A 27,879-nucleotide genomic window follows, 5' to 3' on the forward strand; every position below is an offset into this window, starting at 1 on the left:
GTGTCCAGATGGACTGACTGACTGAACCGTCGTCCAGAGTGCAGGTCGGTAGGACCAACCTCACAGTTGTCAACATGCTCCATGGCGGCGCTGAGCAGCGCTCGGGCCTGCGCCACCAGCTGGCCCTTCTTCACTCTGTAGAGGTCTTCCATGGAGAAGAGCAGAGGCTCGTCCAGCAGGTGAGCAGGAAGCGGCTCAAACTCGGCCAACACCCTGCAGCAGAAACACAGCATCACGTCAAAACCCGCTTCAGTTTACAGGGAGCCAACGTTTCAGCTGAAACCACACATTGAGCTACTATGATCAGGTTCTCAGTATCACACATATGAGATTCAAGTTATTTTGGTTTGAGCTTCGATGAAGTGATTCTACTTTGCGTCACTTTTGCTGCCTGATTGCTTCTTCAAAATAAAAAAAGCAATAAACCAGGAAGTGCATCTTCCTGAAGCAAAAATAAACTCCTCCATCTGAAATTACTAACTTAAAAACTCATAAAAGATCCGTAAAGTCAATTTGTTCAAAGTAACCACAAAAATGTGTAAAACTCCATATTTCTGTTAATTTCACATTAAAATGAAATTATAACAATGACAGCAGAACTGGTATCTTTTTCACTTTCATATATCACTTAACAAAACCTCTCACCAACACACATATATGCTTTTGTTGTACATTATATTTGTTAAAATCAGATTTGTTTTAAATTAACGCTGTTTGTAGAAACCCCAAAATAAATTCAAACTAAGAAAAGATAAAAGTCTTAATAACTAAATTATCATTCTATGGCCACAGCATTCTTTCCAAAAATATTAACATCTGCTGAAAAAGAAAACTATAAATGTATTATTGTACATTCCTTTGATTTTTATATATTTCTCTAATTTTATTCCTTAGTTTAGTTTTGTTTATAATTCTGAATACATTTCTGTGCTTTTATTTGGAATAGGGCTGTTAAAAAAAAAGACTAGACTTAAAAAAATAAACTATTGTGTGTCTCATGAGCCTTTACACACTCAAAAACAAAAGTAAAAGTTTTATTCATTGTGCAAAGAAACAAAAAAAATGAATAGAAGCTCAAAGGTTTGCGATTCAGTTGACTTGAGGGAAACAAATGACATTTTATATACGTGATGGAAAAATGTTTGTGTTTATCTAGAACCACAGCACCTACAGCCACTATCCACACTTTTTTAGGCCTGTATTTTGGAAAAGGAAGACATATTTTTGAGAGAGGAGTGAAAGAAGTCATCTAAACATGAGACGCCAACATCAAACAGAGTCGGTTCCCTCTTCTCTCATCTCGGCCGGACAATCCGTCTTCAGCCACTCACAGCTTGAGTCGTATAAATCATAGACTTGCTTTACGTATGTCCATATCAAACCTTTCAGATAATCTGCAGGCTTTCAGCAGCTTCCTGATCCCGATCAGCTGCTCCCTCAGCTCCTGAGGGGACAGAAGAAGACAGACAGCGGCTCATTTTTTTTGATGTGTTGCGTCTCCCAGCATTTGTGCGATTCATAAATATGTATGTACGTTAACTAAAGCCAAAACGACTCACCCTGAACCTGTCCAGGTCTTTCACTTTGCTCCACAGAGCCTTTCCCACGGAGCTGAGGTCAAACAGAGGCTGAGACCAGATCGAGTCCAGCAGCTGCTTGGAGAAGTCGCTCACAGAGAACCTGCAATGTTCAGACCAACGTAACGGTTTTTAAAACACAGAAAATCTCAAAGAAATTTGAGTTCTTTGCCAACCGGGTTTTCACAAACTACACATATTTTTAAAACGCTGATCATTGTACCACTTCTTTATATCAGACGTTTGCCATTTGGGGGGAAGAAATTTATTTTATGTAATTTCATGGTTTCATTTTAATAGTTAAGTTTCTACCTGCATTGGGATGTTTAGAAGCTTCGGGCTTGTTACCTTATAAAAAATAAGAGCTGATCGACTCAAACAGATCAGAACCACAGTCGTTAGAAAAATGCTTTCATACAAAACATTCAGAACATGATTTGTATTCAGATGTATTACAATAATAGATTATTGGCAATTTTAAGCATATATTTTTTTGTACTTTCTACCCGTCGACTGAAAAGATTACGAAACTGGAGAGTAGTAGGAAAACGTAGCAGAGTGGCATAGCTAAAGGGGAAAAAATTACATTTTTATCAAAAAGTGAAAACACCAGTGGTTTTTTGTAGCAATATTAAAATATAACGCTTTAGGTGTAACTTTTAATTATTATTTTTTCAATTAGATAAAATTTAGTAAAACATTCAAGTCCCATCGCTCCAACAATATTAATAAATGCTTCTTCTAGAATCACAAATGTCTGATATATCATCAGCAAAAGCTGCCAGTCATTTCAGTACTTTGGCTGTGATGCATTGTTATTATTAATGCTTGTTTGTTTGTTTACCTGCTAAAGTCCCAGTTGGACAGAACTCGACCCGGAATGACCGCCTCTGATCCACTGTGGCAACAGTCACAGAAATATCTGTCAAAGAAAATCAGAAATAATTAACAATGACATCATAGTAATAATGATAATAAAATACTTTGATAACATCTTTCACGTACCTTCCCAGATATTCACAGTGCCGCAGTTTTTTGATGTATCCTGGAAGCAGAAGAAGAACTCGGACTCAGTTTTCTACCAATAAACTTGAACATTCGTTAGCGCCAAGTCAGGCTTTGATTTTAGTTCACTGCAGCTGCTGAATCTGAATCGGTGCCACATATAAAAAGCTACATACTGATAACCATAACGGTCCAGTCCTATAGTTTCTGTAATTATTATTATACATTTTTATTTTTTGGAGTTTAATGAAAACCTGGTGTATGAGATTTTGCAGTATTAGAGCACCACATTTCTGGTTAAATTAAAGTCATAATGTCATATAATTTGGTAATGTAAATATAAGCAGTTATTATGAGTTATTATGATCACATGGTTGTTTTGAGTTTCTTATTATGAAGCAGGAAAAGTAGTGGTTGCTGTGTTGACAGTATAGGGTAAATGTTAGTCTGGCTGGATAAACAACCTTCAGTTAGAAAAAGGTCCAACTTGTTAAGATATTTAAATCCAGATATTCAGATAATAAATGACACATAAAAGACAATCTACAAGCTAACACTGTGTTCAGCTCCTAGCTAAACGTTAGCTGCAAACAAGGAGGACGTTAGCCTCTTATCTGTGCTAAAGCTAAAGGCAGTTTGATCAAACATGAAGTGGATGATTGTATGGAGTGTGAAAATAATTATGAGACCTTTGATCTATTTGTAAAACAAGAAACACAGGTATTTGTGACACATTAGCATTAGCTTAATATCTGCAGAATATGATCTAGTCTAAGCTGGAATTAATTATTTCTCACATGTTTTATGGATTGGTGAATCTTCTGCTCTATTTGTAAAATAAATTAATAGTGAGTCTTAGTTTTCCTCAAATTGCTAAAATCTTGTTCTTGTTTCATGAATTATACTTCGTGAGCTTGATGCATTGTTACTACACGTGTGTGTATCACAGTTAATTGTTCCCTCATTGTCCCTCAAACATAAATCCCCAAAATGTAAATGTCTGAACTGGTTGTCGTCGACACTCACTGGGCTCCACCTCCGTCCCACAGCCCGCACACAGGTAGTGTTGTAGCGCTACCACCTCACTCCGTCTAGAACAGGAAATAAAAAGGTTATTTAACATCCAATCACATTTCCCTGATGGTTTGTTTTTGTTTTTGGCATTTTCTGTCTGCTCAGAAGGGGTCATGACCTTTGTTGTGGCTGGACAGAGAAAATGATCTGGAAACTGGGCGGTGCCCAGTTAAGGGTTCCCCTCATCCTGGTCCTGAGTCGGATCTCCTCCGTCAGGCTCCCAGTCTTTACCTCCACACCTCCAGTACCTGGTAACTAATGGAGACCAATGGAAGAGGGTTCATGGTTTATTTATAATCCCATTATAACAACTAAGGTTTTCAAGCAGAAACTCATGGGCTACGACGTAACAAACCCATTCCAACACAAACTGGAAACAAAATAACTAAACACAAATCAATAGAGACTCTAAGCATAGATGATGGAATTCGGAACATGAAAGAAAGATTGGTGTTTTTACACTTCATAGTCCGGTAGACCCGGTTCCAATGTGGACCAAATTTACAACATTTGTTACATTCTCTGCTGCGGTGGTTCGCTTTCACACTGCTCTGTGTCAAACTAACTGAAACACCTGTTCCCCTCCTTGCCTATGGTGGCGTTGCACCAAGAACCACTGAAGGAAGCGACACAACTTCCTTCTTCTCGAAACGTAAACGAATTACAGTTTGGCTAAAGCGGACTAAACAGGGCTGGTGTGTAAATCTTCATTTAGCCAAATTTTGATGCTCATGGTCGGTTTGCAAGAAAAAAAACAAACAAACTTTTCGGCTCTGCTAAGTTTTCACCTCTTGCAGTGAGCTGCGGAGGCTTTGTCGTCCTCGCCGATGCCCGTGGGAAGGAAGCCACTTCCTTTTGAACTCCAGCACCAGCTGCTGGGCCAGCCACTCTGCACTGCTGGCCAAACACCACATAGTTAATACACATTCAGAAACACTCAGTGGGTCAAATGTATGCTGTGGATTGAGCGGTAGAGGAAGAAAATGTCTTACTTTCCAATCAAATCTGGTGGCATTGTGCCGACCCCACAGTCTGAAATTGAAGCACATGATTCTTTATTCATAAAACAAGAGTAAAAAGATGAACCGACATGTAACAGGGACTTATGTTGATTCTCTATGCTTTGGTTTTATATTTAAGATGTTTGCATGTTGGTTCCGTCTGAAAACTGATCATCAGATCAGATTAATTTATTGCAAATTTACATCCTGCTGCGGTTCCTGTTTCTGCTCATTTTAAGGAAATAAGAGCATCGATATCTGATCACTCTATATGACAGGGAACTGCATTGTGCAGCAGCCTGCGACGTGAGCCATCATCTAGAAATAAAAATATTTAACACTTTGAAACTGCTTGTCATGGCCTTCTGAGCTCCAAAACCCAAAGTTATTCCAAGAAAACTGGTTGTGAGTGGTTTGTTTCTGGAACACACTTCTGACCTGATTAATATATGATGTTTACTTTTTTAGCAAAAGTACAAACAGAACAACAACTAAAGGTCTCTTTCAACCCAGACGTAAACAAAAGTGTGTTCCTGTGAATCTTACAAGTTCAAAAGGTGGTTAATTTTTTAAATATTTTTATTTTTACAAAACCTGTCGTCACACCACAAGACATTTGAGACAAAAAAAAACATCTCCACCACACCCACCGGTTTGTTCTTAATTTCTTACATTAATAGGAAGGTCTAAAAGTTCCCAAAGAAAGCATAACAATACCAAACACAAAAATTATTGGCAGATTTTGGTCCTAAGCTAAAGTAAGTATATTCTGTCTAAATAAATAAAAACATTGATGGGATTAATGATTTACAAAAAAAATCTGATACATGAGCATTTCCTACAAAACTGAGCAATCAAAACCAGTTCTGTCTCGCTGATGGTTAATAAGCATAATACACATTCACACTGTTTATGGATTCCTAATGGATTCATCAAGTCTTAGTTGGAGTCGGTGGAACAGGTTGTTCCCAAACTCTTTTCCCTGGTTATGATGTAACTTTTCAGGGTAGCCAAAGTTTGGAATAAAGTCATAAAAAATCTCCTCAGCTGCCGTTTTGCCTGATTTGTTCTTAGTTGCATAGGCTTGTGCAAAGCGAGTAAAATGATCAACCAGAACCAGAATGTACTCATAACCACCTCTGCTTGGTTCAAGGTGCAAATAATCTACAGAAATGAGCTCAAAAGGGCTGCTGGTTGTTATTGAGGCCATTGGTGCTTTCTGAAGCTCGTTTGGTTGTTTCTGCTTGATACAACTGCACTGATGGATGACATCATCTTCAATGTCATTTTGCATAAAAGACCAATAAAACCTCTCTGGCAAGATGGAGGACTTTGTCAGCACCACCATGTCCCATATCATCATGTAGCGTTTTTAACACTGTTTGCTTCAGTTAACTGGGTAAAACTAGCTGTTTTCTGCGTTCAGTCCGTCTGTACAACACTTCCCTGTCCAATGTTAGTCTTTTCCACTCATTTACCAGCCTGCGTGTCTCTCGACCATCTGACTCTCATCTTCACTATTTGGGTTCCTCCCCTTCATTTTCAGGTTTATCACCTCACAGATGACAGCATCATCCCTCTGTGCCACACTAATATTATCTGGGGTGATAACTGGGGTGCCTTCACTCTTTGTGTAATCATCAATGTGGTGCAAATTTAATGCAGCCACCAATGGTACATCACCACCTCTCATAGCTTTGTCCCCCTGCCAGATTGCAGAAACCACCTCTGGGGCCATGACGTCTGTATATTCACTCACATGTTTCTCTAGAGGGACTGGGTGACGTGAGAGGGTGTCAGCATCAGCATTAGCTTTACCAGGTCTATACTTTACGGTGAAATGAAACTCCCCAACCCAGCGATGTCTGGGGGCATTTAACCTAGCTGTGCTCAGGACGTAGGTAAGGGGATTATTGTCAGTGTACAGATTGTCAGTGTATGGACATTTTAGGGCAATGACACTTTGACAAATGATAGACATTTCAAGCGACAAACCTGACTTTTTATAGTTATATTTGTTAGTTCTACTCTAGATGTCTGGAGACATCTTTTAAAATGGGGGAGAATTTAGTGTGTTGAGAAACAGTAAAAAAAGACAAAAGACACGAACAATTCTGATTGAAAAATAGGGGTGTATTCATTTAATTTTATTTTTTTAGTGTTTCTCAACACACTAAATTTGCTGTTCCAGGAACTCCACTGCAGCTACCCCACCCACCTGTCTGCCAGATCTTTATCACAGGTGAAGCTATGCTTCCTTCCAGAAAGCAGCTCACATCTTTCACAACCTGTTGGGTTTAAATCTTTGTCTTCAAAACCTCGAACTGTTTGAACAAACTAAGTTTGCTTAGCTTTATACTTGAACTTTCTGTTCAACAACTTTATTCTTTCTTTCTGTTCTCCTGTGTTTGGAAAACATTTTCACTTATTTCAGTATAAAATGTCATCATTTTGTTCCCTGAAAGCAAATTAGTGGAGAAAAGGAATAATTTCAGTCTGAATCAGAGTTATTTGATTAATGAATCAAGCATTGAGCTTGCAGTTTGTTTCATGTTATATAAGCTCAGTAATGTTTACCGGATAGGATATTACCAAATCTCTCATTATCATTTCCTGTCTTATGGAGCTAAATTAGTCTCAAAAAGACTCACAAAGACTACAACAAGATTTGTAAGTATACAACATAATTTGCAAATGTTTTTGATGCAATGCATAAATACTACCTCAACATTCACATATGTGTACACAGTTCGTCAAGTTTACACAGTTCAAACTGCACAAGTAGTTAAACTCTATACCAGGGGTGAAAGTAGTTTTAGGGGTGAAAGTAGTTTTAAATTCTTGCTGGTATTGTGACAAAAATTGTCAGTAGCTCGTTCTGCGAACCAAAACAAATAAAAACATGAATATTTTACTGTACTATAGGCTGCCTGTATGGATAACTCAGTAGAAGCTTCACAGTGTGGAGAAAATATTGATTTTGCTTCTGACATACAGGATGGAAAGTAATTAGTTACATTGCATTTATTGTTATAATTACAATTTGTTGAATTTTTCCTTTAAATTATTTACAAAACATGAACTTTTTCTTTTTCTTGAATTTGTTTTGAGTAAAGCTACTCAAAACCAGGAGTTATGGTTATGTTGCTCAGCTACTCTGTTAAATTTGAAATCACATCCATTAGTGAACAAAGATAAAACAAGAAAACACCAGAAAAGAAAAAAACAGCGTTGATCTTTCAGCTGGGTTTGTGTGAAGGTCTCCTGGTGTTGAATCAATGGGAAGGCAGAGGAGTGAGGAAAACCCATCAAGTTGGTTATCAGTATTTACACAAGACAGCAGAGGTGGGAAGAGAACAAAAATAATGTAGGCAACTCAAGTGAAAGTCCAGTTATTTGATGTAACCTGCATTTAAGTACAAGTTAAGTCATATTAAAAGTAATAAGTACCTCATTAAGATTTTATTTTAGCTTCTTTGTGATGAGCAAAACAAATTTCATCACAAAGGAAATGAGAACATGTTGGTGTCAAACTATTTTTATTTAAATTAGCACATTTATAAATAGAAATGCAACATAAAAATGTGTTTTTAATGGGACATTAATTTTCGATATCTTCAGTCAGCTGCTGTTTTTCCCTCTAATGGTTTTAAATGACTGACTCCAAACTAAACACTTGATTTGTGTTTTCAGTTTTAATCAATAAAAATTATGATCACAACTACCAGATAAAACTTTACATCTGTTGTTGAAATATTATTCAAGTTTACAACATATGGTAAAGCTGTTGTCTTTGTCTTAGTTAAATAGACGCCTTAAGTACATCAAGGTTTTTATTTTTCTCAGAAATAACTTGAGCTACTCTTGATGGGGTTTGGAAACAACTTCAAGTATAAATTAGACAAACTGTAATTACAGCAGTAGAAGTAAATGTAACTAATTACTCTCCACTCTCCATGGCAAAACCAAAATATATATTTCTTCCACTTATCCATACAGGGAGCCTATAGTACAGTAAAATATTAATGTTTTTATTTATTTTAGTTCACACAATGAGCCACTGAGGATTTTTATCATAGGTCAGAATTTAAAACTGCTTCATCCCGCTTATGTACCAGAGTGATTGATTACTACATAGAGAACTGGTGGCTGATTACTGACAGGATGCAGCTGAGAGAAGAAACCAGACCAGCAGCACAGAGGGAGAAAACACTGAGTTGGTGTCAGTTAGATCCTACACTAACTGAGGAGTTGGCCATACTGAAATCCATAAAAAAATACCTGGAGATAGTGTCTTAGATGTGTGGCGTACTTTAATAAATGAAAGTGCATCTGGTACAAAAGTACATGGGGAACATAAAGTTATCTGTATTTGTGACTTCAGCCATGTCATTATGTGTAAAAGTGGATGGATATAGAGTATATGTGGGGGGGAGGGTTGTTGGTTGATAGATGCCAGTGGCATCACCTTTCTGGCGAGTCATCTGAAGGGAGGCAAACATAAAGCAAACCACACCAATGTGTCTGGAGGCCCACAGTTGGCTCACCACATCTTGAGTGATAGTCCACCAGCTAAAGGAGGATGGAAGAACCAACATGGGTGATGAAGCAAGAGCAATGCAGTGCATCCTGCACCCAGCATGCCCATATTTGTCCCTGTTGCATACTTTGTCTATAATGTGAAATGTGTCCATGACTGCAGCTTTGCTTCTCTAAAGTTAGAGTAACAGCTTACAGATGAGGTGCTGCTTGCTGACAGCAGAGTCCCAAAACATGCATGGATTAAACTGTTCAATGTGAGCTAAAAAGGTCAAACAAGTGTTAAAAAGTAAAGTGTAATTATTTTGGAAAAAACCTTTAAAGGATATTTATTGTTAATTGGCGCTACATAACTGACATGAATTGAGTTGGAAGAAGTTGGTTCATAAGAAATGAGTTTTAGAAAACTGAAATACTTTATCATCTTAAAAGACACTTTCTTTATAAACAGGAAGTTCCTTTATAAGCTTCCTGTTTATAAAGGAAGTGAACTTACCACATCATCTCTGTGTCCATTTCCTTTCATGTCTGATTAGTCAGATGTTATTGGTCAGACACCATAAGGTACGTAGATATAGAGAATGCACAGGCTGCAGATCGTTAAGATGAGAAGGATAACTGGCTAAAACAAGAACCATCTCAGTCCCCTTAAACTTTGAAGGGTAAATATATTTTTTCTTGTACAGAAATGAAAGATTACATCGAATATAATATGTTGTTAAAAATATATCCCATAATTAATACTGCTGGTAGAACAAATTAGAAAAAACAATTATGCTACCTGCCAACATGGATGGTTTAAGTTATGCTGCTGTAGGTTCAGGCTAATGGAGGACAAACTGACCACTTTATCTCACTCTCCTACTTTCTTCTTCTGCTACTGTTCAGTTTGCATTATTTACTGTTAATTTAATGATTAACTTCATATTTTCATTTTTCCCCTCAGTCCACAGAAGCTTCATCTGGTCTGTTTGGCTGTGATGCCTTTCTAGAAGACGGCATCATCTGAGATCATATAAAGGGTAATTAACCATTCTGTCTCTTCTGCTGTTAACTTTTTACTTTTAACATAAAAAGTACTCCTACGTCAGCGATTCTGTTTCTTTTTTGCATATCTGTTCTGTTTTCTCAAACTCCCCGGTCTGCTGTGGCAGATGACCACTTGAACTGAGCCAGGTTCTGGTTCTGGTTCTGCTGGAGGTTTCTTGCTGTTAAAGAGGAGTTTTTCCTCCCCACTGTCGTCACGTGCATGAAATTCATTTTGACAATAAATTAGAAATGAAAACATGAAAATTATTTTCCTTTTTTGTGTCTGAGGATCCTTCCTGCAATGGATCCTGGGTGAAAAATAACTTTTACTCCCAAAACCTGATGCATCAGCGTAAATGAACAAAATAACAAATCATTCAGATTATACACATATAAACTGCTGTCTCACGCTAAAATTTACATTGTTCCAGTTGAATGTTTATTAATGCAGGGTTGTTCATAACAACCTGAATTGAAACACGTCCATTAGTCAATACAGAGAAGTAAATCTTTAAAACACTGAATGTTTGGCTTTCTCTGGTTGGAAAAGTGAATATTTCCAGGCTGGACCCAGTTAAGGAAAACCCAAAGAACAACATATAAACTTTGATAATTGAGAAATATGTCCACTTTTACAATATAATTTGATATCATTTAGATTCTGATGGTAAAATGTCAGGAATTACATGTTACATTGAAACGTTTAAAAATAATTTACACTTTTTGTCTCTTCGGTTCACAGTCACTCCTGTCATCAAATTCCTGGTTCAATACTGAAGGATGGAAGAGTTGAACTTTAACACATCTGGGGAAAAAAGTCTCAATTACAGCAACATGAGCCGCAACAAAAGCAACACTCATGATGGCAACAACGATGACATTGATTACCCTCAATGGGTGAATTGGATCACTATTGCCATTGGACTTCTTCTCATTCTTATAGTGATGATTGCAGTTTTTTTCCAGGTGAGTTCAGTATAATTGTAACTTATTTATTCATAATGGATTTGACTCTCAGTGTCATGATCCGCGTTTCTTTGTGTTTGTTTTTGAGTTTTTTCCTGTGTGATCCTGTTCCCTGTGTGTCTCAGTATCTGCGTCTTCCCCGTTGATTGTCCCAGGTGTGTCTCGTTCCCTTGATTACCCCGTGTGTATTTAGTCCCACCTGTTGTCTGTTTTCCTCATCGGGTCCTTGTCTAACGTACATCTACGTCGTCTCTGATTGTTAGTCTGCCGGCACAGTTGAACTGTGTAGTCCTGTGCCGGTGTTATGCCCAGAAACGCATGCCTGCCCAAATTTGCATCCCCTGTCACGGGAGCGCTCTAAGCTCTCGCATATTGACGAGAAAACGGACTGAAATATAACCATATACCATAATAGCTCAAAAGCATTACAACAGAGGCCCATTATGTAGAACATTTTATATCATGCTTATAAATACAGAGCTGAAAGGATTTAATCTGTTCTACGTAATGACACTTGTTCTCTGACCTAAAGCTATAAGTTGCATATCAACAAGACGGATGCAATTATTTTCAGGCTCATAAATTAAAATCATTTCCTCCTACATTAACAGACCAGAAGTGAAGCATGATATAAAATGTTCTACAAAATGGGTCTCTGTTGCAATGCTTTTGAGCTATTATGATATCAAAAGACAAAGCAGAGAATTTCAAACCATTTGTGGAGAACGTTTACAACAGACACGGACTGAAAAAAAAGTTCGACTCGTGTCAATAAAGGTGTGAAAACCGTATTTAATTCAAGTAATTTGCGAATTGAAACCCACCGTTTTAGGGATTACATGGTTAAGAAATGTGATAATGTTACAAATATCTTTAAAATTTCCTCTTCGGTCATATTTCAGTCCGTTTTCTCGTCAATATGCGAGAGCTTAGAGCGCTCCCGCGACAGGGGATGCAAATTTGGGCAGGCATGCGTTTCTGGGCATAACACCGGCATTAGCTCATCGTGTCAGTCTTTTTTTTTATTCAGTTGCTACCGGTGCTGAGCCTCTGTGTTTTCGCTCCGCCGTGCTGCCTGACATTTGGACTGCTGAGCTTTTTTCATTAAATTCATTGTTTTCATCAACATCCTGGGTCTGCCTGCATCACTCCTCACCACCAATCACTACACAATTATGACTCTCAGCCTGATATTTATAATGTGGTTCTCTCTTGTCTCAGGTTTAAGTTTGTCTTGTCCTTTAGAAATGACTGAAATAAGTAGAACAGGAAACATCCTACAAGTACAGGATATTTTTATGTCATTTATATTTTTTCTCTGTTGACTTTCTCAGGTGAAAAAGGGTCAAGATGCTCCAGTTTATGTCATCAACCTCCTGGTCTCTGATCTCATTCAGCTCGGCTACAGAATGTCACCAGCAGGATATATTTATAGCGAGTCCGTTGCCATCACATTTTATGCTGTAATGGTCAGTGTTGGATTCATGGTGTGCATCTCTTGTGAAAGGTACGTTTCTATGTTTCCTCTTCTGTCTCTCACTTCAGTCTGACCTTAATAATCTTCAGAGACTAAACATCTGTATCTGTTACTGCAGGTATCTGGTCATTGCCAAGCCACTGTGGTACAGATTCAGGAGAAACATCAAGACATATGTGGTGGTCTGCAGTGTGGTCTGGATACTTCCTGTTGGTTTTCTTCCATTGTATTATGCTACTCCTTTTCTGCCAGCTCTCATCTTCTTCTTAGTTTTTCTCCTCCTGCCCTTTCCGTTGCTCATCTTCTTCTTGGTTGGGACTATCAAAGCTCTCTCTGGAGCGCTCCGTGTCCCAGCAGATGAAAAACGACGAATCATAGCCATTCAGGCCGTGGTGCTGATTAATTACACTCTGCTTTATCTGCCCATCATCCTTTTGTCTATGAATATTTTTAGTCAAGTGGAATTTAAAACTTTTATTATTATTATTATTTTTGTTTGTTTTGTTTGTATTTGTCTTAGTCCCCTTGCAGACGCAACTTTATATTTGTTAAGTCGGAAAAGCATCATGGATAAGTTTCTGTCTTCACTGTGTTCTAAAATATGTAACAATCAGGAGTTGAGCAGCACAGATTATGAAATGAGGTCTGCTGCAGATCCTGAGACTGTTTAGGTTTTATTACTATTCAAGAGAGCCTCCACATAGATGGATGGATATGGATCATTTTTATTTTTAACTTACAGGAATAAGAAGTACTGCTACATAATTATAATTAAGTGTAAAATTATAATTTCTGGTATAATCACTTACATTTAATCATGGATGTATTTTTCTCATGTTGCTTAAAGCAAACATACATATGTACTGTGATAGAAATTTTTGTTTTTAGCTTTATTTCATCTTTGATGGAACTGATTAATCTTTTTACCATTTATTCACTGATTACATCTGCTGCGTTTTTGTGTTTCTGCAACATGTGTTTTTCCATTAAAGACGTTTCCAGATAATGTTTAGATGTTGCCACAGCTGCGATGGCAGAAGAGACCTGAAGACATCTTGGGTAAAATGCTGGATCTGGAAATTAAAGGACTGAATGTGGAATGTAGTTTGTACCCTGGTTGGACCTGAACCCATGAGTGACGGACAAAGAAGAACTAGAAGTTTCTCCTGAAATCCTCATCGGTTCTCTTTCCTGCCATAAAATCGTCCCCTCTAAGAGGTGAGGGACGGTTCATGAGCTGGAGGTCAGGATTGTCTCTGTGGTCCATCTGGTAGTAGAGATGAGATCAGACTCTGGGTGAGTCTTTTCCTTGCTGTGACTCTGTAACCATGTGATGTGTGTCGTTCAGGGCTCTTCTCCTGACTGCGTTCAGTGAGTCGGGTCTTCTAACGCTTTTGCTTTCAAATAAAGAAACTTAAAGACAAAAGTTAATCTTTCTCTTCTCATTGAAACAGATTCTCATTGATATAAAAAATCTAGAGCAGTACACTCTAGATTTAAAGCTGTAGAAATAATAGTTTTAATAGTTATTTAGCTGTGGTTTATTTGCTTATGTGCACTTATTGTCAGTATGTTCATAGTTTCATGTATATCCTTCAATCCTCCTTGATAAAAGGAACAGAACTTTAGGTGAGCATCTACAGGTAGGATTATAATATAATGCAGCGTTTGGTTCTTATATCTCAATTTCTCAGTTGCATATCTAAAGAAACTAGGAGGCCCGAGGAGAAGACGGGGAAGTGACAGGAGATGATGTGAGGATCCAGCGAGTAGCGACAGAGAATGAGAAGCTGTCTTTCTGACTCACAACTTGGACAATTTAACCAGATATTTTAATCATAAATTTTCTTTTCTGTCAGGAAATGTTGAAAACCTGAAGTCAGCGATTAATGATCATCACTTCTGAAAGGCTAAAAAAATAAACTAAATATTCCTGAGTGGCTAAATTAAAGTCTGGATGTAAAGTGGAATCAAAATTTTATCTTAAACTGTTTTTTCTCGAAATCTTTCCAGAGGAGCTAAATTGAACCAATTTTGAAAAGGTTGGTTTAATTATAGAGAATTTAATGGAAAAATTCTTTACGAAGTTTTAAAACGGAGGCACAAACATGTATCAGGTTTGCTTTTTCACATGAGGTTAGTTGGGATATTTTCCCCCTTAGGAAGTTAAATCACTCATTTTAAATCTGATTCAATAATAACATTTGTTTGATTATCTGAAACATTTAAATAAGTACAAAAAGTAAAAGTGGAAGAAATTTAGTGGGAGACAAACATTTATTCTTGACCCCATGAAATGTGTTGAACTTTAGACACATTTTCGTTTTCAGGAAATATCTTAAGAAATTACTTTTGTCTCTTTCATCATCATGTGCCTGTGCTTCTTTAAAATTTCCACAGAACTGATGTAGATAATGTGTCGCTGCATCTTCTGACTCATGTTGAGTGGCAGATCAAAAACAGCATCAAGATAGATCAAACTTCTAAGAAACACAAATATGCTCGGCTGATGAAATGACAAGAAAAATAAGATTTATTTCCATTGGAACCAGACTGAAATGTTTAAAGTTAAAATGACAGATTGTACTTTTTATTTTGCATTTGTGTGACTAATATTTACTGTAAGCTGAGGTTGCCACTGGTTCTCTGTTAAAGGTTACAATGTGATACGTGTTGGTGTGCGTATCACTTCAAGGAATACCACGTGACCGATGTGTCGTTTGGATGTGACCGCGCCAAATTGTATCGAGGGAGAAACTGTGTCGATGCGTTTGTGGGTTTTGCTGGATGGATCGTTTATGTTCTTTGCTTTGTGCTGGTTTTTGGCTCATACTTTAAAACCGGCATGAATCAACTGAGGAAGAGGAAGTTTACTCCTGTGTGCGATCATTTTGATCTTATCACAGAAAATAATTATTATGTTCTCATTTCCACTTTTGATCATTTTAATTTCAGATTATTCAAATTCCTTTCCATGGGATATTTGAGTTAGTTTACATGGATTAACTTTTCTTCATACTGTAGAGGAAAAAATGGAGACTTTTCTCTCAGGTTTTGTCTCTGTAACCGGAGCTCTTCCACAATGCTGAGGCATCACCGTGCGGCATGAGGGGGATGAACCGGTTAACACTCCCCTCTTTATTGAATTTGCCCGCAATGACTCTCTAAATCCAGCAGATGTCACTGCAAGTGACACGGCAACACAGTTTCAACTAGGTGTCGACACAGTTAGGGAAATGTGCCACACGCCCGGTGAGGCCTCTTCTGCCCGTCACTTGGCTGATCAAGCAGCTAAGCAGCTCTTCTGCCGGCAGGATGGGGGGTGGAAGGTAATGATGGGACGTCTGAGTCCAGGCTTCAAGGCGGGTACCGAGTAAAAAGGGGGGGCATGTCAGATGAAGCCCCCCCTTTTTACTCGAGGCAACCAACGGTGCCTCGTATTGCATGGGTCACGTTACTGCTTCATTTTGCATGTCAGTTTTCAAAATAAAAGTGTGATGAGCCGTGCCGCTTTATAAGTTATTGTATGGGCTCTTTGCACACCAGCTTCCATGTTTGGGGAAAATCAGCTCCGTCGTTTCCGGTTTATTGAAAATGGCATTTTACACTCTGGCATATTGCTGTAATGTGTGTTTGTTGTTGCTAGTGTCAAACAGAGATCAAGTAACGGGGGAGATTACGGTTTGGGCTTTTTGCTTCTGAAGCACGAGGAAGAAAAAAACCCCACAGCTTAAAAGCATCATCACAACAAGGATCAGGGCAGTGACACTTCATGACAACAGACATTCATATAGACTCCTTCATGTTCATAACAGGTGTTATGTCATGTTTATGACAGTGTCATGTCAGTCTTACGCACACCTCCTCAAATAAAGTGTTTCTGGACATTTTTATACAAAGGTACAATCACGTCATGTTGGGGAATTGGAATTCTGGTAACCAAAAATATTGTAGCAACCTCGAATAGTGGCAAGAAAATGTTGGGAAACAGAATCCCTGCAACCAAACACGTGAATTTGAATTTGCATAAATGCTTGTGCAGTAATAGTAATTATTACTAATAATTTTACTAATAGTTTGTTGTTGTAAAATAAGAAATATGTTTTACTTTAAGGGGCCCTTCACGCAGGAAACCAAAAATGTTGTATTATAACAGGTTTAACTGACTGTTGGCTATGAAAAAATATTACGAGTGCTTATGACAATCATTAATAATTGTAATTTGGGTTACAAAATTACTAAATCAGAGCACCATCTCATTATAGAAAGTATATATATATTGCAAAACAGTTAAGTCTCAGTTATTTATCATACCAGCCTGATAAGACCATGGTCTTAAAATAATAATAATTGACAGCACTTTATTTTAGCACTAACCTGTGATTGTAGTGCTGAACTAGTAGGTCGCTAATTCATTAAATGCTAGTGAAATGGAGACAATCAGCAGTGTTGTATAAAGTACTGAAATCTCAGAGTCAAGTAAAAGTATAGGTACCTCTCCATAATATGACTTTGGTAAAAGTCCAAGTCACTGACTGAAATGTTACTTGAGTTAAAGTCTTAAAGTATCTGGAACGTCTTGTACTTAAGTATAGAAATTACTGTAGAAATGGATGTACTCAAGTAATGTAATGAAAAGTATAAGTATAAAGTAAAACAAGGCAAATGCAGTTTGAATTACATTTTTTATATTTTGGTGAACTTGTCAAATACACTTAAAATAATGTACACAACCAAGTGCAGGCAAAATTAAACCTGCTCATAGATACACCTGCAGGCATCATTTAGTTAAGAAAATGAGGTGCTTTACCTATACCACAAGGTTACTTAACCTGCTTTACAACTGAACCAGCTTCTGACATGAACCATATGTGGTTCATGTTGTATGGGGTTCCATTTGTGTCCGACTTTGATGCAGTCAATCAGTAGGTGGGGTCAAAACACTAGCGTTTCTCTCTCTCGCTTTTTTGTAACGAGTAACTAAACCACACATTGAAAATGTATCGGAGTAAAAGTATGCAATTAAGTTTGGAAATATAGTAAAAAATAATAAAAGTAAAAAGTAAAAGTGAAAGTGAAAGTTATCAAAAAATTTCATACTCGAGGAAAGTATGAAGTATTCCAAAAAATACTTAAGTAAAGTAGTGAAGTGTTTTTACTTCGTTACTATACAACACTGACAATCAGTAGTCTGCAGCTAAGCTAATTATGCTAAATGGTTGATAATCTCACACAGTCTATCCACCTCTCTTAGAGAAAAACTAGATTATAAATTAACTCTCTTACCTTTTTCTCTCTCTCCCTCTCTCTCTATTTTGTTTTTGAAAACCTGATTATAACTTTTCTTGGCAGCATAGTAACTCGACACAATTGTTCGTGTTTCCTACTGTCTGCTGCTAACAGCGTCACTCTGAAGCGCTCCATGCAGAAAGGAACCATTTTACGCAGATAGGGGGAACCCCATTTTTTCAGGGCAAAAATGGATGTGTGTTTTTTGGTCTGGGAGGGTAACATTAAATTTTGAAAATACAATATCATTAATTTTATATTTGACAGGAGTCCGATTTTTTTATTTTATTTCTATGAACAAAATATAAATAATTAAATTGTGGAGGCCCCCCTGTTGGTCAGGGCCCCCAGAATTGTGATCACTTCCCCCCCTATACCGCGCCCCTGCTTATACAAGAATTTTGAATTAATATGAGTTACAATATTTAATTTCCCTTTGGATCAATGACTTACATTTTAATTAGATCTTTATATATTCGAATGCCTCTTTTATCTGGAAATTTTAAATAATCTGTTTCTGACACTGAGATAAAACACTTGAAAACAAAACAAAAGTTTTTACCTTCAAACCCGCTGTCAGTAGAAAGGATGGACGGACTCTTGGTTTGATGTTCATTGTGACTAGCCTGTGGTTCCTGTGTATCCGCACGCCGGTCCGTCCGCTGCGGCCTCGTGTCGTCACGCAGAAGCCTGCGCTTGCAGCTGGATCTCTGAGGAGCGATCCAGCTGGAAGCGTTGGAACCGTGTGTGTGCACCGGGTTGCGCCTCTCAGAGCTCGGCTGTGTCTTTGTGCACACAACGCAGTGTTTATACATCACGGAGTCGAAGCTCAGAGTCCATTTGACGCCTTCCAGAACCTCCAGCATCATGTCTACCACAACAAAGTGAGCGTTCTCCTGCACACACGCAGACATGTACACAAACATCAGAGACAAAAGTTGGTAACACTTTATTTGAAGGGGGGTGAATAAGACTGACATGAAACAGGCATAAACATGACAGAACATCTGTCATGAACATGAATAAGCCTTCATGAATATTTATGACTGTTGTCATAAAGCGTCATTCTGTAAATTATGACACTTTTAATACAAAGTTGACATTATTGAAAATGTCTTTGTTATGACAACTTGACATTAACCAAGAAATCATTACTGATATAATTTTTTATAAAATTATTACTGATTGCACTTTAAAAATTAGGTAACTTTATGTTATTAAAGGTAAAGTTTAAACAGTAATAATTTCTTGGCCACAAGGTGGCAACGTTGGGTAAGGAACCTACAGAACTCTTTTATGAGCAGTGGTGAAGACATGTTTCTAAAGAAAATGTTGGTATTTTCAGAGTGTATTAGGTTTTAAAGTGCTACAAATCTACATAAATGATCGTAAAAGCAGTGAAATCAAAATAGCAGACCTTTTCCAGCTCACAGCTGGTCCTAAAGATGTCTGCAGGTAAATCCAGGAGTTCAGAGCAGCTTCTGTCTTTGCTGTGATGCGTTGAGGATGAGTGACCTGATGCAAAGCAAACAAACACACGTTAAAGTTCAGCACTGTCATTAATATTAATGAGTTCTCATGTTAATCACTAAAATGTCTCAGGTTTTTTTAAGCTTCATTTATTTTTTAGATGTATAAGGGGTGGGTAATATGGGCTTAACTTTTTATCACAATATTTTTTGGTATAATTATCACAATAAGAACTTTTTATTACGTCACGACATGTCAAACATAGCAAAAAGTATCTCATTGGTGAAATGCTTCTGTAGGACACCAATCACATGAAGAAACAGTGGGAAAAAATTATTAAACTGAAGAATCTCAACAATAAAAACAGCTTTTCCCCCCCCAAATATCATTAATTTAAATTCATTGTGACAATGATTAATTAAAATTTATTATAAAAGGAAATGTATTATAACTGATAAATGATGCATTAAAAGCCAATTTTGCTATCATCTGAATGGAAATGTTTTTATGTTTCACTATTACACTAATAGTTAAATATTTTCATTGTTAATTCACACCTTTTCTTGCAGTTATAATGTTTGTGTACACAAATTAAACTTTAACTCAATACGTATGAGACTAAAAATTAAAAAAAAGGTAAATAACATGCAAACCTCTCATGATAAGTTTTGTTGGACGATAAATTGTCCCAGAAGTTATCGCGATAAGCGATAATATTGAAGTTATTCAATACTTAAGCTTAAGTTAAGACTTTGGGATCAACAAAGAAGTTTTTGATTTTGAATTTAATTTCTAACATACATTTAACTGTGGAAGTGGAAGACGTTTTAAATATCCAAAATACAACCAAAACAACACATATAATGAATACTGAAGTCTCTGTCAACATAAATGTCCTTCATCAAACAGGCTAGTTGAGACCAAATCATCAGACTGAAACCTTTGGTCATCCAGTCTTTGGCAGAAGAAGACACACAAGAAAGACTAACAATCACATAAATAGAAACGATCAATTACGTTTTATTTTATCACATGATGAACTGATTTATTGCTCACTGCGACAGGCTTAATCCTGTGGTACCTGTCCTGTTGGGGGTACTCCAGCTGTTTAGGCTCCTCCCCCTTTGATCCTTCTCAGGTTGCTGAGGGCGTCTGCTGGATCGGTCCTGGCTGCTCAGGATGCTGATCGGGCTTGACGATAGAGAAACAACCTGCTTCTTATCCTCCACCGTGGTTTTGAACGGTTGGTGACAGGAAGTCAGCCGGCGCTCCACGTCCTCCTTACCAGTAGACGTCAGACTACCGGTAAGGTCACATGAACCGGGGGAAGGAGGGGAAGAGTCCATGCTAGGAGGAGCACATTTTAAGTCAAATTAGAATTATTATAAGAATGTGACAGAGTACAAATGTCCTGAATGCAGGTTTTTGTAGTAACTGAATTAGGTATTACATTAAGAAACTCAGTGAACAAAACAGCTATACATACATACATTTCTACCTAAAGGGAGCCCAATCAAGCTAGCATGTATATTCTTGTTCTGGGGGAGGAAGTTGGAGTACCCAGAGATAACAGATGCTGCATCGCTTATTACTGTTCACTGATGTAGAGATACACGATATCTTGTAGGTGAAATGATCATAAAATCATATCAGAACTAAAAAGGAGGCATGCTAGCATTACCATAGCACAGCAACACATGGACCATGCAAGTCAACAACTGTCCCACCATGTAGTCTTTGCTGAATGTAGGTTTTCATATGAGGAACAAAAAAACTTGATTCTGTTTGACAGTAAAAACACACATAAGTGATACATCTTCAGCTCTGTTTTTGCGTATTTTAGTTTTAGATTGGATCCAACTAATAATTGTCTTCTGTCTTTCGTTTCTTGTTGCAGTTTTAGGCGATTTCTGAACTCTAAGCTTTGTGTCCTGCCACATTTTTTCTATCTTCACATGAGAAACATACAGCTACTTTTCTGAATACCACCTGTAGTACTCAAGTTTTAGAAGTTTTCCACTTGCTTTGCCGTTCGGGGGATTTACCCAACTGTTTAGCGACTGAAGCTTGACTCAGAATATCTTCACAAAAGATAAAGTAAAAGCCAAAAACATGTGATTCTTGGGGCGAGATAAATAAAAGAAGCGATGGAACATGCTGTACTTCTTGAGGAAGTTTATGTACTTCAGTGTTTGCAGCAATTTGCCCTGATCATCCTCTTTATGAGACTGCTTCACAACAGCTTCTTTAGTCAGACGCTCCATCAGAACCGAATCGATTGAAATCTAATAATGTTAGCTGTGTTGATTTTTAAGTGGTGATCAGAAATAAAGCTGCGGTGCAATGATAACCATCTATCATTGCACCGCAGCTAGGGACAACAGTAAGTTAGAAAAGTTGCATTTGACATGCTTCAAAAATAAGGGAAGTATGTTAAAAATATGTTTTGTTGACTTGAAAGGTGTTAATAATAACATTTCAAATTGTTTGTTGGCTTGTGGTAACCAAGCCAACAAACATCGGATCTATAACATTAGTTATAGATCCGAGGTGTCAAACTCATGAGTCATATTCTGTCTGACACTGTAATTTATCATTGTGTGTGTAAATGAGCCTACATGTACCAATGTGTGCTTGTGAGAAATAACCAAATGAACTTGAACTATGTGAAAGATTTACTTGCCCTGATAGACCTTTAACATTTTTAGGTTATCAAGATGGCATCAAAATCCTTTATGACCCAAGAGAGAGATTTTTATCCATGCACTAATTGACAATAATTGAGCATTTTTCACCTTTAGCATGTAATCTGAAGTCAGAGATAAAACAAGAACTGTTTCTAAGTGATGCACACAGAGTTTGTGTTGATTCTAACATGACCCTTTAACCATTTTTGGAAAAGTCCTGTTTAGAACTTCAGCTACATCAGGATACCGGATGAGCTGGTGATTTGGGTACTTTACGTTGTTCTGCAAAATAACAGATTATTTAAAAGAAGATAAAAACTAGAAAATGTTTGAGAAAATGTTTCACCAAAAAGAAATATGAAGTTGTCGGTATGAGAAATCGTATATTGTGTAGCCTATGTTGTCTGAAACTAAGATCAGCAAGTTTAAAGGTTACGTTGCAGATCATTTCACAGGTGGAGTTTCAGCAGAACATGAAAGTCTCTCTTCCTCCTCTCAATACTGTAGAATAACATCGACCTCGTTCGTTTGTTATCCCGGTTCCTGTTTCTTGACTAACTGTGGGGAGACAAAGACTTTCAGGACTGCCGATTAATCCAAAGCCTTTAGTCCAGAGCCAGTGTTTTTCCAGGGAAAGTCTGGCCACTTCATGGAAGGAAAAACTGAACTGCTACCACACACGTAAACTAACGTAGCGACAGTTGAGCATAGATGCTGTCTTTTTCAGACAAAGGGACAAACTTTTTATTTTTTAAAAATACAAATGTATTTGTGTCACAAACCACAGTCAACCATGTTATCTATAAATATACGCATGGAAATTACATTTCTTTGGAAGCTATAATTTGATTTGTTTGTTTTGCAATACAACTGTTTTTCTTGAGATAGATTTTTGACTCGTCATTTTGGTCATCATACAACTAGAAAACAGAGGGTCCACCTTTAACTATAAAAGTTAACACAATGAAGATAGCTTTCTAGGATTATAGATCTGTAATTTGTATAAAGATTTACACAAATAACATGTGGAAGTTACCCTTAATAGCCTATTTATTTTGTTGGTTTCTAGGAATTTGATATACTGATTCATATCTATGACAATAGCTGGAAATAGCTATGGAAATAGCTTGTCATAGCTAGCTTAGCTGTGACCAGCTAAGCTAGCTCCAGTTAATCCCAGTAACTTTTGCCTTTGCCCGTTCAGCTGTTCTCTGCTTATTTGTTTTAATATAAATAAAAATAACTAATAAAAATTTATTAGTTTTCACTTACAAAACAGATGTCCAGGTCTAAAATAATAATTTAGTTTAACCTTTAGCATATTTGTAAAACTCACCTGGCTACGCTACATTTGGTTAAGTGTTGAAAAAATGTAATTTCACCAAAATAACTTAAGATGTGAATGAAAGGTGAAACATTTGACATTAAGACAACAATACATGTCTAAATGATGTCAAGAAGCTGTTAGGGTTAGCAAATAGGCTAAACAAGCATGTCTGTCAATGTCTTTGATTTGGGTAAATAGGAGATATAGATTAAAAATGTCAGATTTTTAATAGATTTGTTTGACCTAAATAAAAATGAGAACTGGCTGGCCATCTGGTCTTAACTACCTTGACTTTCTGAGAATGGCTTCTTATTAGCTATGGTTAGTTTTTTTGGTTATAGTTATGAGCTTATGATTTGGTCTTATTGTAGCTTATTTTTACCCAAGTTTATTCTCCTCTTCATTTATAGAGATTCACAGAGACGGAGAGAGCAAATCTTTCAGCAGGTAGCAGGAAGGTCAAATGCAAAGTTCCTAATGTTTTTGAGAATGTGGGCGGCATTTTTAATGTCTCAGAGCTACATAACACACTGGGTTTAGTATCTAAAATCTCTAGGAAAACCCATAGAGACCATCTTCTGTATAACTGATGCTGTACTCTGTAATCATTTTGTTTTTGCTTTCAAATTTAGGTAAAATTTTGTTTCATAGTCTTGTCACAGAAGGAATAACTTGAAAATGTTTTAATGCTGTTCTTATATTGTCTTAGGAGATGCCTAAGGAAATGTGAGTCTTCTAAAATTGGCATTGCTTCATGTGTTTGGTCAGAAGTTGGTACGGTACCTTAATAAATTAGACGGACTGGTTGCCTTTTCCTGCCAGGAGACAGGTTTGCTGCGCCTGGAGATGACTGGACTGCTCCTGTGTAGGGGAATGTTTTCATCCTGGGAATGAGAAGGTTCCTCCTTGTTTGCCACAGCGTCTCGTGGCAGTTTGGAGCTCCCATCGTGGTCTCTGAACTTGCTGTTCCCTGGGATTTGTCTGCAGTTTTTGGAGATTTTGGTGCATTTCCTCCTTGTGAGTTGTTTACGTGGGTACGGAAGGTCGAACGCCGTGTTTGTTCCTTCTTCTCCACTGGGTTCTTGTGTTGACCGAATCAGAGATGGGACGCAACCTGAATGGGTCGGCTCCTGGCTCTGGTTAGAAAAAGCCTCTGTTTCTCCTAACAGGAAGCAGAGACAAAAAGGACAACCTTTACTTTCAAACTGGAGCAAAACAAAAAAACTTAAGCAATTTTTTTTTTCTAAAGACTTCAAATAAAAATGCTAATCCTTGCACTCTACTGTTATTTAAGTTTCAGTCTGCTCCAGGAAGTCTGAGTTTAGAGTGAGTGTTGCCAAATGAATCCTTAAGCAACCTTTCAACCTCTATGACTTTGTCTTAAGAGTGTGTGGACGCTCACCTGCTCCTGGTGGAGGTCCGGTTGGAGGTTGCCTGGACTCTCCAGAGTCCACGCTCCAGCTGACGTACCCACCTCTGTTTGGAGACGAAGACAAGCCGTCGCAGCTTCCCATCTGTGTGGAGGACAGAGAGAGTTTCCTAATCACAGCAGCTTTGCTGCAAGCTTCCTTTAGAAACTCTTACGTTACAACAGCCATCACTAATAAATGCCCCCACCGCCTCAGAAGCATGAAATCCTCCACTGTCGGTGTAAAAACGTTCCTACTTCTTGCTTCCTGTTTGCCGGGAGATTTATGGGCATGGCAGCAGCAGCTGTTTGTCGGTAGCACAACAAACACCCTTTGGTCTCAGAACACTCTGAGTCCCAAGTCTAAAGGTTGCAATATTGATGTCAACTTCAATTTTTATGGCGGTCGTAGCTGCCACGGGAGATTTGAATGCAATTTAGCCTTCATAAATCTACTACCGGAACTCCCTGAATGGAGCAACAGATCACTTTCTGTCATTTAGCAACAGACATGGACATCAGCAGTGACTTGCTCTGTGGCAAGTCAACGTGTGGATTACGTACAGCTGATGCTGTTTAACATCTCACTTGTGAACAGGAGCTGGTCTTTTTTTGAGCTCGTGTTTGAAGTTGTCACATTAAAAAAATTCTGTTCGGTTTTTGAAGACTAATTGGAAGTTTAGATTGATCTGTTCATGTGACAAACAAGGGAACTTCTTTTTTTTATTATTATTCATCTCTGGGAAAGAAAATGATTTAGTTACAAACACCAACATGAATCTTGTTTAACTCATCAGACGGATGTTGTGGTTACTGACGAAACTGAACGCCACAAACCCACGCAGCTCGCCTTTATTTTGGCCTCCGTTTGAAATAACTTCAATGAGTCGCTACTTGCAGCCATTTATAAATCGCCAGCCTGAAGAAAGCTTGCCTCACTCCTCACTTCTTCTTGTGAGACGTCTGAGGGGTTTCTTACTCGTTCGCCTCATTTCAAGTCACCCCACAGAATCTCAACGAGTTACAGACTCAAAGCATAAATCTGTTCCAGTCCTTGGTGGATTAACTGGGATGTTTTGAGTCATTTTTATGTCTCAGGGTAATATTTTTGTAGATTCCCTTTTGGTAGGAGGTTCTCTTCCTGAATTGCTGCTTATAGCCAACATCTCCTCTGGCATCCAGATAATTACATTCTCATCTGTCCTAATGGAATAGTTTTGAAATGTTTTTTTCCTAAGTTCTCTCCGGTGTCTTTCTGGCCTTCATGTCTTCCTTGATGAGCTGAAGTTTCCGTTTTGCTCACCTTCAGTGAAAGCTATTCTTGCTCAGCTGCTTTCTGATTGCCCACACATGCATTAACATTTCACAGAATCCTGTGTTGGAGACTTCTTTTACCATCTTGTAGTCTGCTCTGGGGGTAAACTCACTTGAACGCCCAGATCTGGACATGTTGTAGACTGGTTTCAGTGAAACTGCTGATTTCCAATCGTTTTGAGACTCCTCTAGTTTTTTTTTCACCACATTCATAAGCTGGTACAATCTTCTTCCTGTTGGTCTCACCCAACTCCTCAGACCTTACCATGATGTTTTCTTTCACTTCAACCGTCAGGAGCACACCAAGAGCAAACAGAGCTGCTTTAAAATATGTTTTAAAAGTTTCATCTTTATAACTTAAAGTTGTTTGTTGAGCTCCGTTTGTTGCTTTATATTATAAAGTATTTTAGAACCACTTAAACTATAGATATCAGTAATAACAGACTGACCCCATCTATCAAATCTAAGTGTTTTGAGTAACATTTGTCTTGTTAAGGTGCTGTGAAGTTAAAACTGAACTAAATTAAATAGAAATTATTACCTGTAATTGTTGCATGTACTGTAAAACTAAAAACATTTGTACATTGGTCTATTTCTGTAACCGACTTTATCCTCTTTGTTTGAAACTGAATTTTTACGGCAGTAAAAAGAGCAACTTAAAGAAAGGAAGCACTGATGTTTACTGTAGTTTTATGCAACTATTTGTTATCATTTGTGATCATTTAGAAACTAAGCTTACCAGCAGATTCAGCATTCATACAGATGTAGTTTGTCTGTTTCTCCTCTTCATGAAGCTTGTTGCCCTTTCTACAGGAAGTGAATGTGAATGGGAGGAAGGCTGATCAACTTCAAACACTTAACGACCATAACACCACGCTACTATATATATTTATTTATTTTAAACAACTGAGTTAGGTAGTTTAGTCCCTCCTTGCTCAGAAAGAGCAAACTTCAGTTTGTGCCTCCCAATGCATGAGCGCTTTTTGAGCTCAGCTAATTAAACTTGGCCTCCGTCTTCCAGATTCCACTCAATCTGATGTTTTTACCTGGAACAAAAGCCCACGATAAAATTCTGCATCAGGCCCCATGCAACCTTGACATGGCCCTGGTAATGTTTTTGAGTCAGTCTAACTACAACTCTCTACTCACAGATAAACAGTTTTATTTTCTTTTTCAAGCCACATATGTGGCAATACCCAGTTTGTCAAAAAAAAGAGAGAAGAAGGTGCAGTTTTTATGTATTTGTTGTTTTACTGAGACAGGAAATAATCTAACATGGATAGCACTTATCTTCTTCAAACCAGGTGAACCTTTGATTCTTCTTCTGCATAATCAGCAGTCGTATGATTCCACCTATCCTGAGAAGTAGCTTGCATGATGAGCTCAGCAGATTCTATCAGGTGTTTGCTAATTGCTGCTGGCTAGTCTGAAGGAGCTGATTGGTTGAGTGTGGGGGAGGTCTGCCCTGCGAGGTAGCAGCTCGGAGGCTTGGACACTCCAGCTTCACTTAGAAGGCGGGGCCAGGTCCACCCAGATGTTTTGCACGGCTGAATGGTTGCCACGGGAGATTAAAGGATCTCTCAAACATGTTTGAAAAAATCAAGGCAATAATTTTGATGAGGGAACAATATTTTGACATGACAAAAAGCTAAAAAATGAGAAAAGACAGTCAATTTTATGTAACTCTGCCCCTTTAAGTGTATTAATCGTCCATCA

General features: G+C 37.8%; 2 protein-coding genes across 3 annotated transcripts in view; one reads left to right on the forward strand and one right to left on the reverse strand.

The window, feature by feature from the left end:
- Positions 1-27,879, reverse strand: part of rubcnl (rubicon like autophagy enhancer) — a 30,621-nt gene that overhangs the window by 742 nt on the left and 2,000 nt on the right. Inside the window, exons 2-15 of one of the 2 annotated variants that reach the window (XM_081599378.1) lie at positions 24,844-24,955; positions 24,225-24,603; positions 20,509-20,774; positions 19,375-19,472; positions 18,520-18,853; positions 4,649-4,688; positions 4,445-4,550; positions 3,775-3,911; positions 3,609-3,673; positions 2,583-2,622; positions 2,422-2,499; positions 1,560-1,680; positions 1,383-1,444; positions 60-213 (exon numbers count right to left, since the gene is read on the reverse strand). In XM_081599378.1, the coding sequence (XP_081455504.1) occupies positions 60-213; positions 1,383-1,444; positions 1,560-1,680; positions 2,422-2,499; positions 2,583-2,622; positions 3,609-3,673; positions 3,775-3,911; positions 4,445-4,550; positions 4,649-4,688; positions 18,520-18,853; positions 19,375-19,472; positions 20,509-20,774; positions 24,225-24,603; positions 24,844-24,955 (1,992 nt within the window). Of the gene's footprint in view, positions 1-59; positions 214-1,382; positions 1,445-1,559; positions 1,681-2,421; positions 2,500-2,582; positions 2,623-3,608; positions 3,674-3,774; positions 3,912-4,444; positions 4,554-4,648; positions 4,689-18,519; positions 18,854-19,374; positions 19,473-20,508; positions 20,775-24,224; positions 24,604-24,843; positions 24,956-27,879 lie in introns of both variants that reach the window. The other variant, XM_081599373.1, reaches the window with a different exon arrangement.
- On the forward strand, positions 9,728-14,085 carry LOC145548624 (uncharacterized). Its single transcript, XM_081599389.1, has 5 exons — positions 9,728-9,858; positions 10,143-10,218; positions 10,968-11,191; positions 12,526-12,698; positions 12,787-14,085. The coding sequence occupies exons 3-5, from the start codon at positions 11,006-11,008 to the stop codon at positions 13,337-13,339; spliced, it is 912 nt and encodes a 303-aa protein (XP_081455515.1). The 5' UTR covers positions 9,728-9,858; positions 10,143-10,218; positions 10,968-11,005; the 3' UTR covers positions 13,340-14,085.

The sequence above is a fragment of the Poecilia reticulata genome, chromosome 2 (genome assembly GCF_904066995.2).
Source record: "Poecilia reticulata chromosome 2, P_reticulata-male-v2, whole genome shotgun sequence".
Taxonomy (NCBI): Eukaryota; Metazoa; Chordata; class Actinopteri; order Cyprinodontiformes; family Poeciliidae; genus Poecilia; species Poecilia reticulata.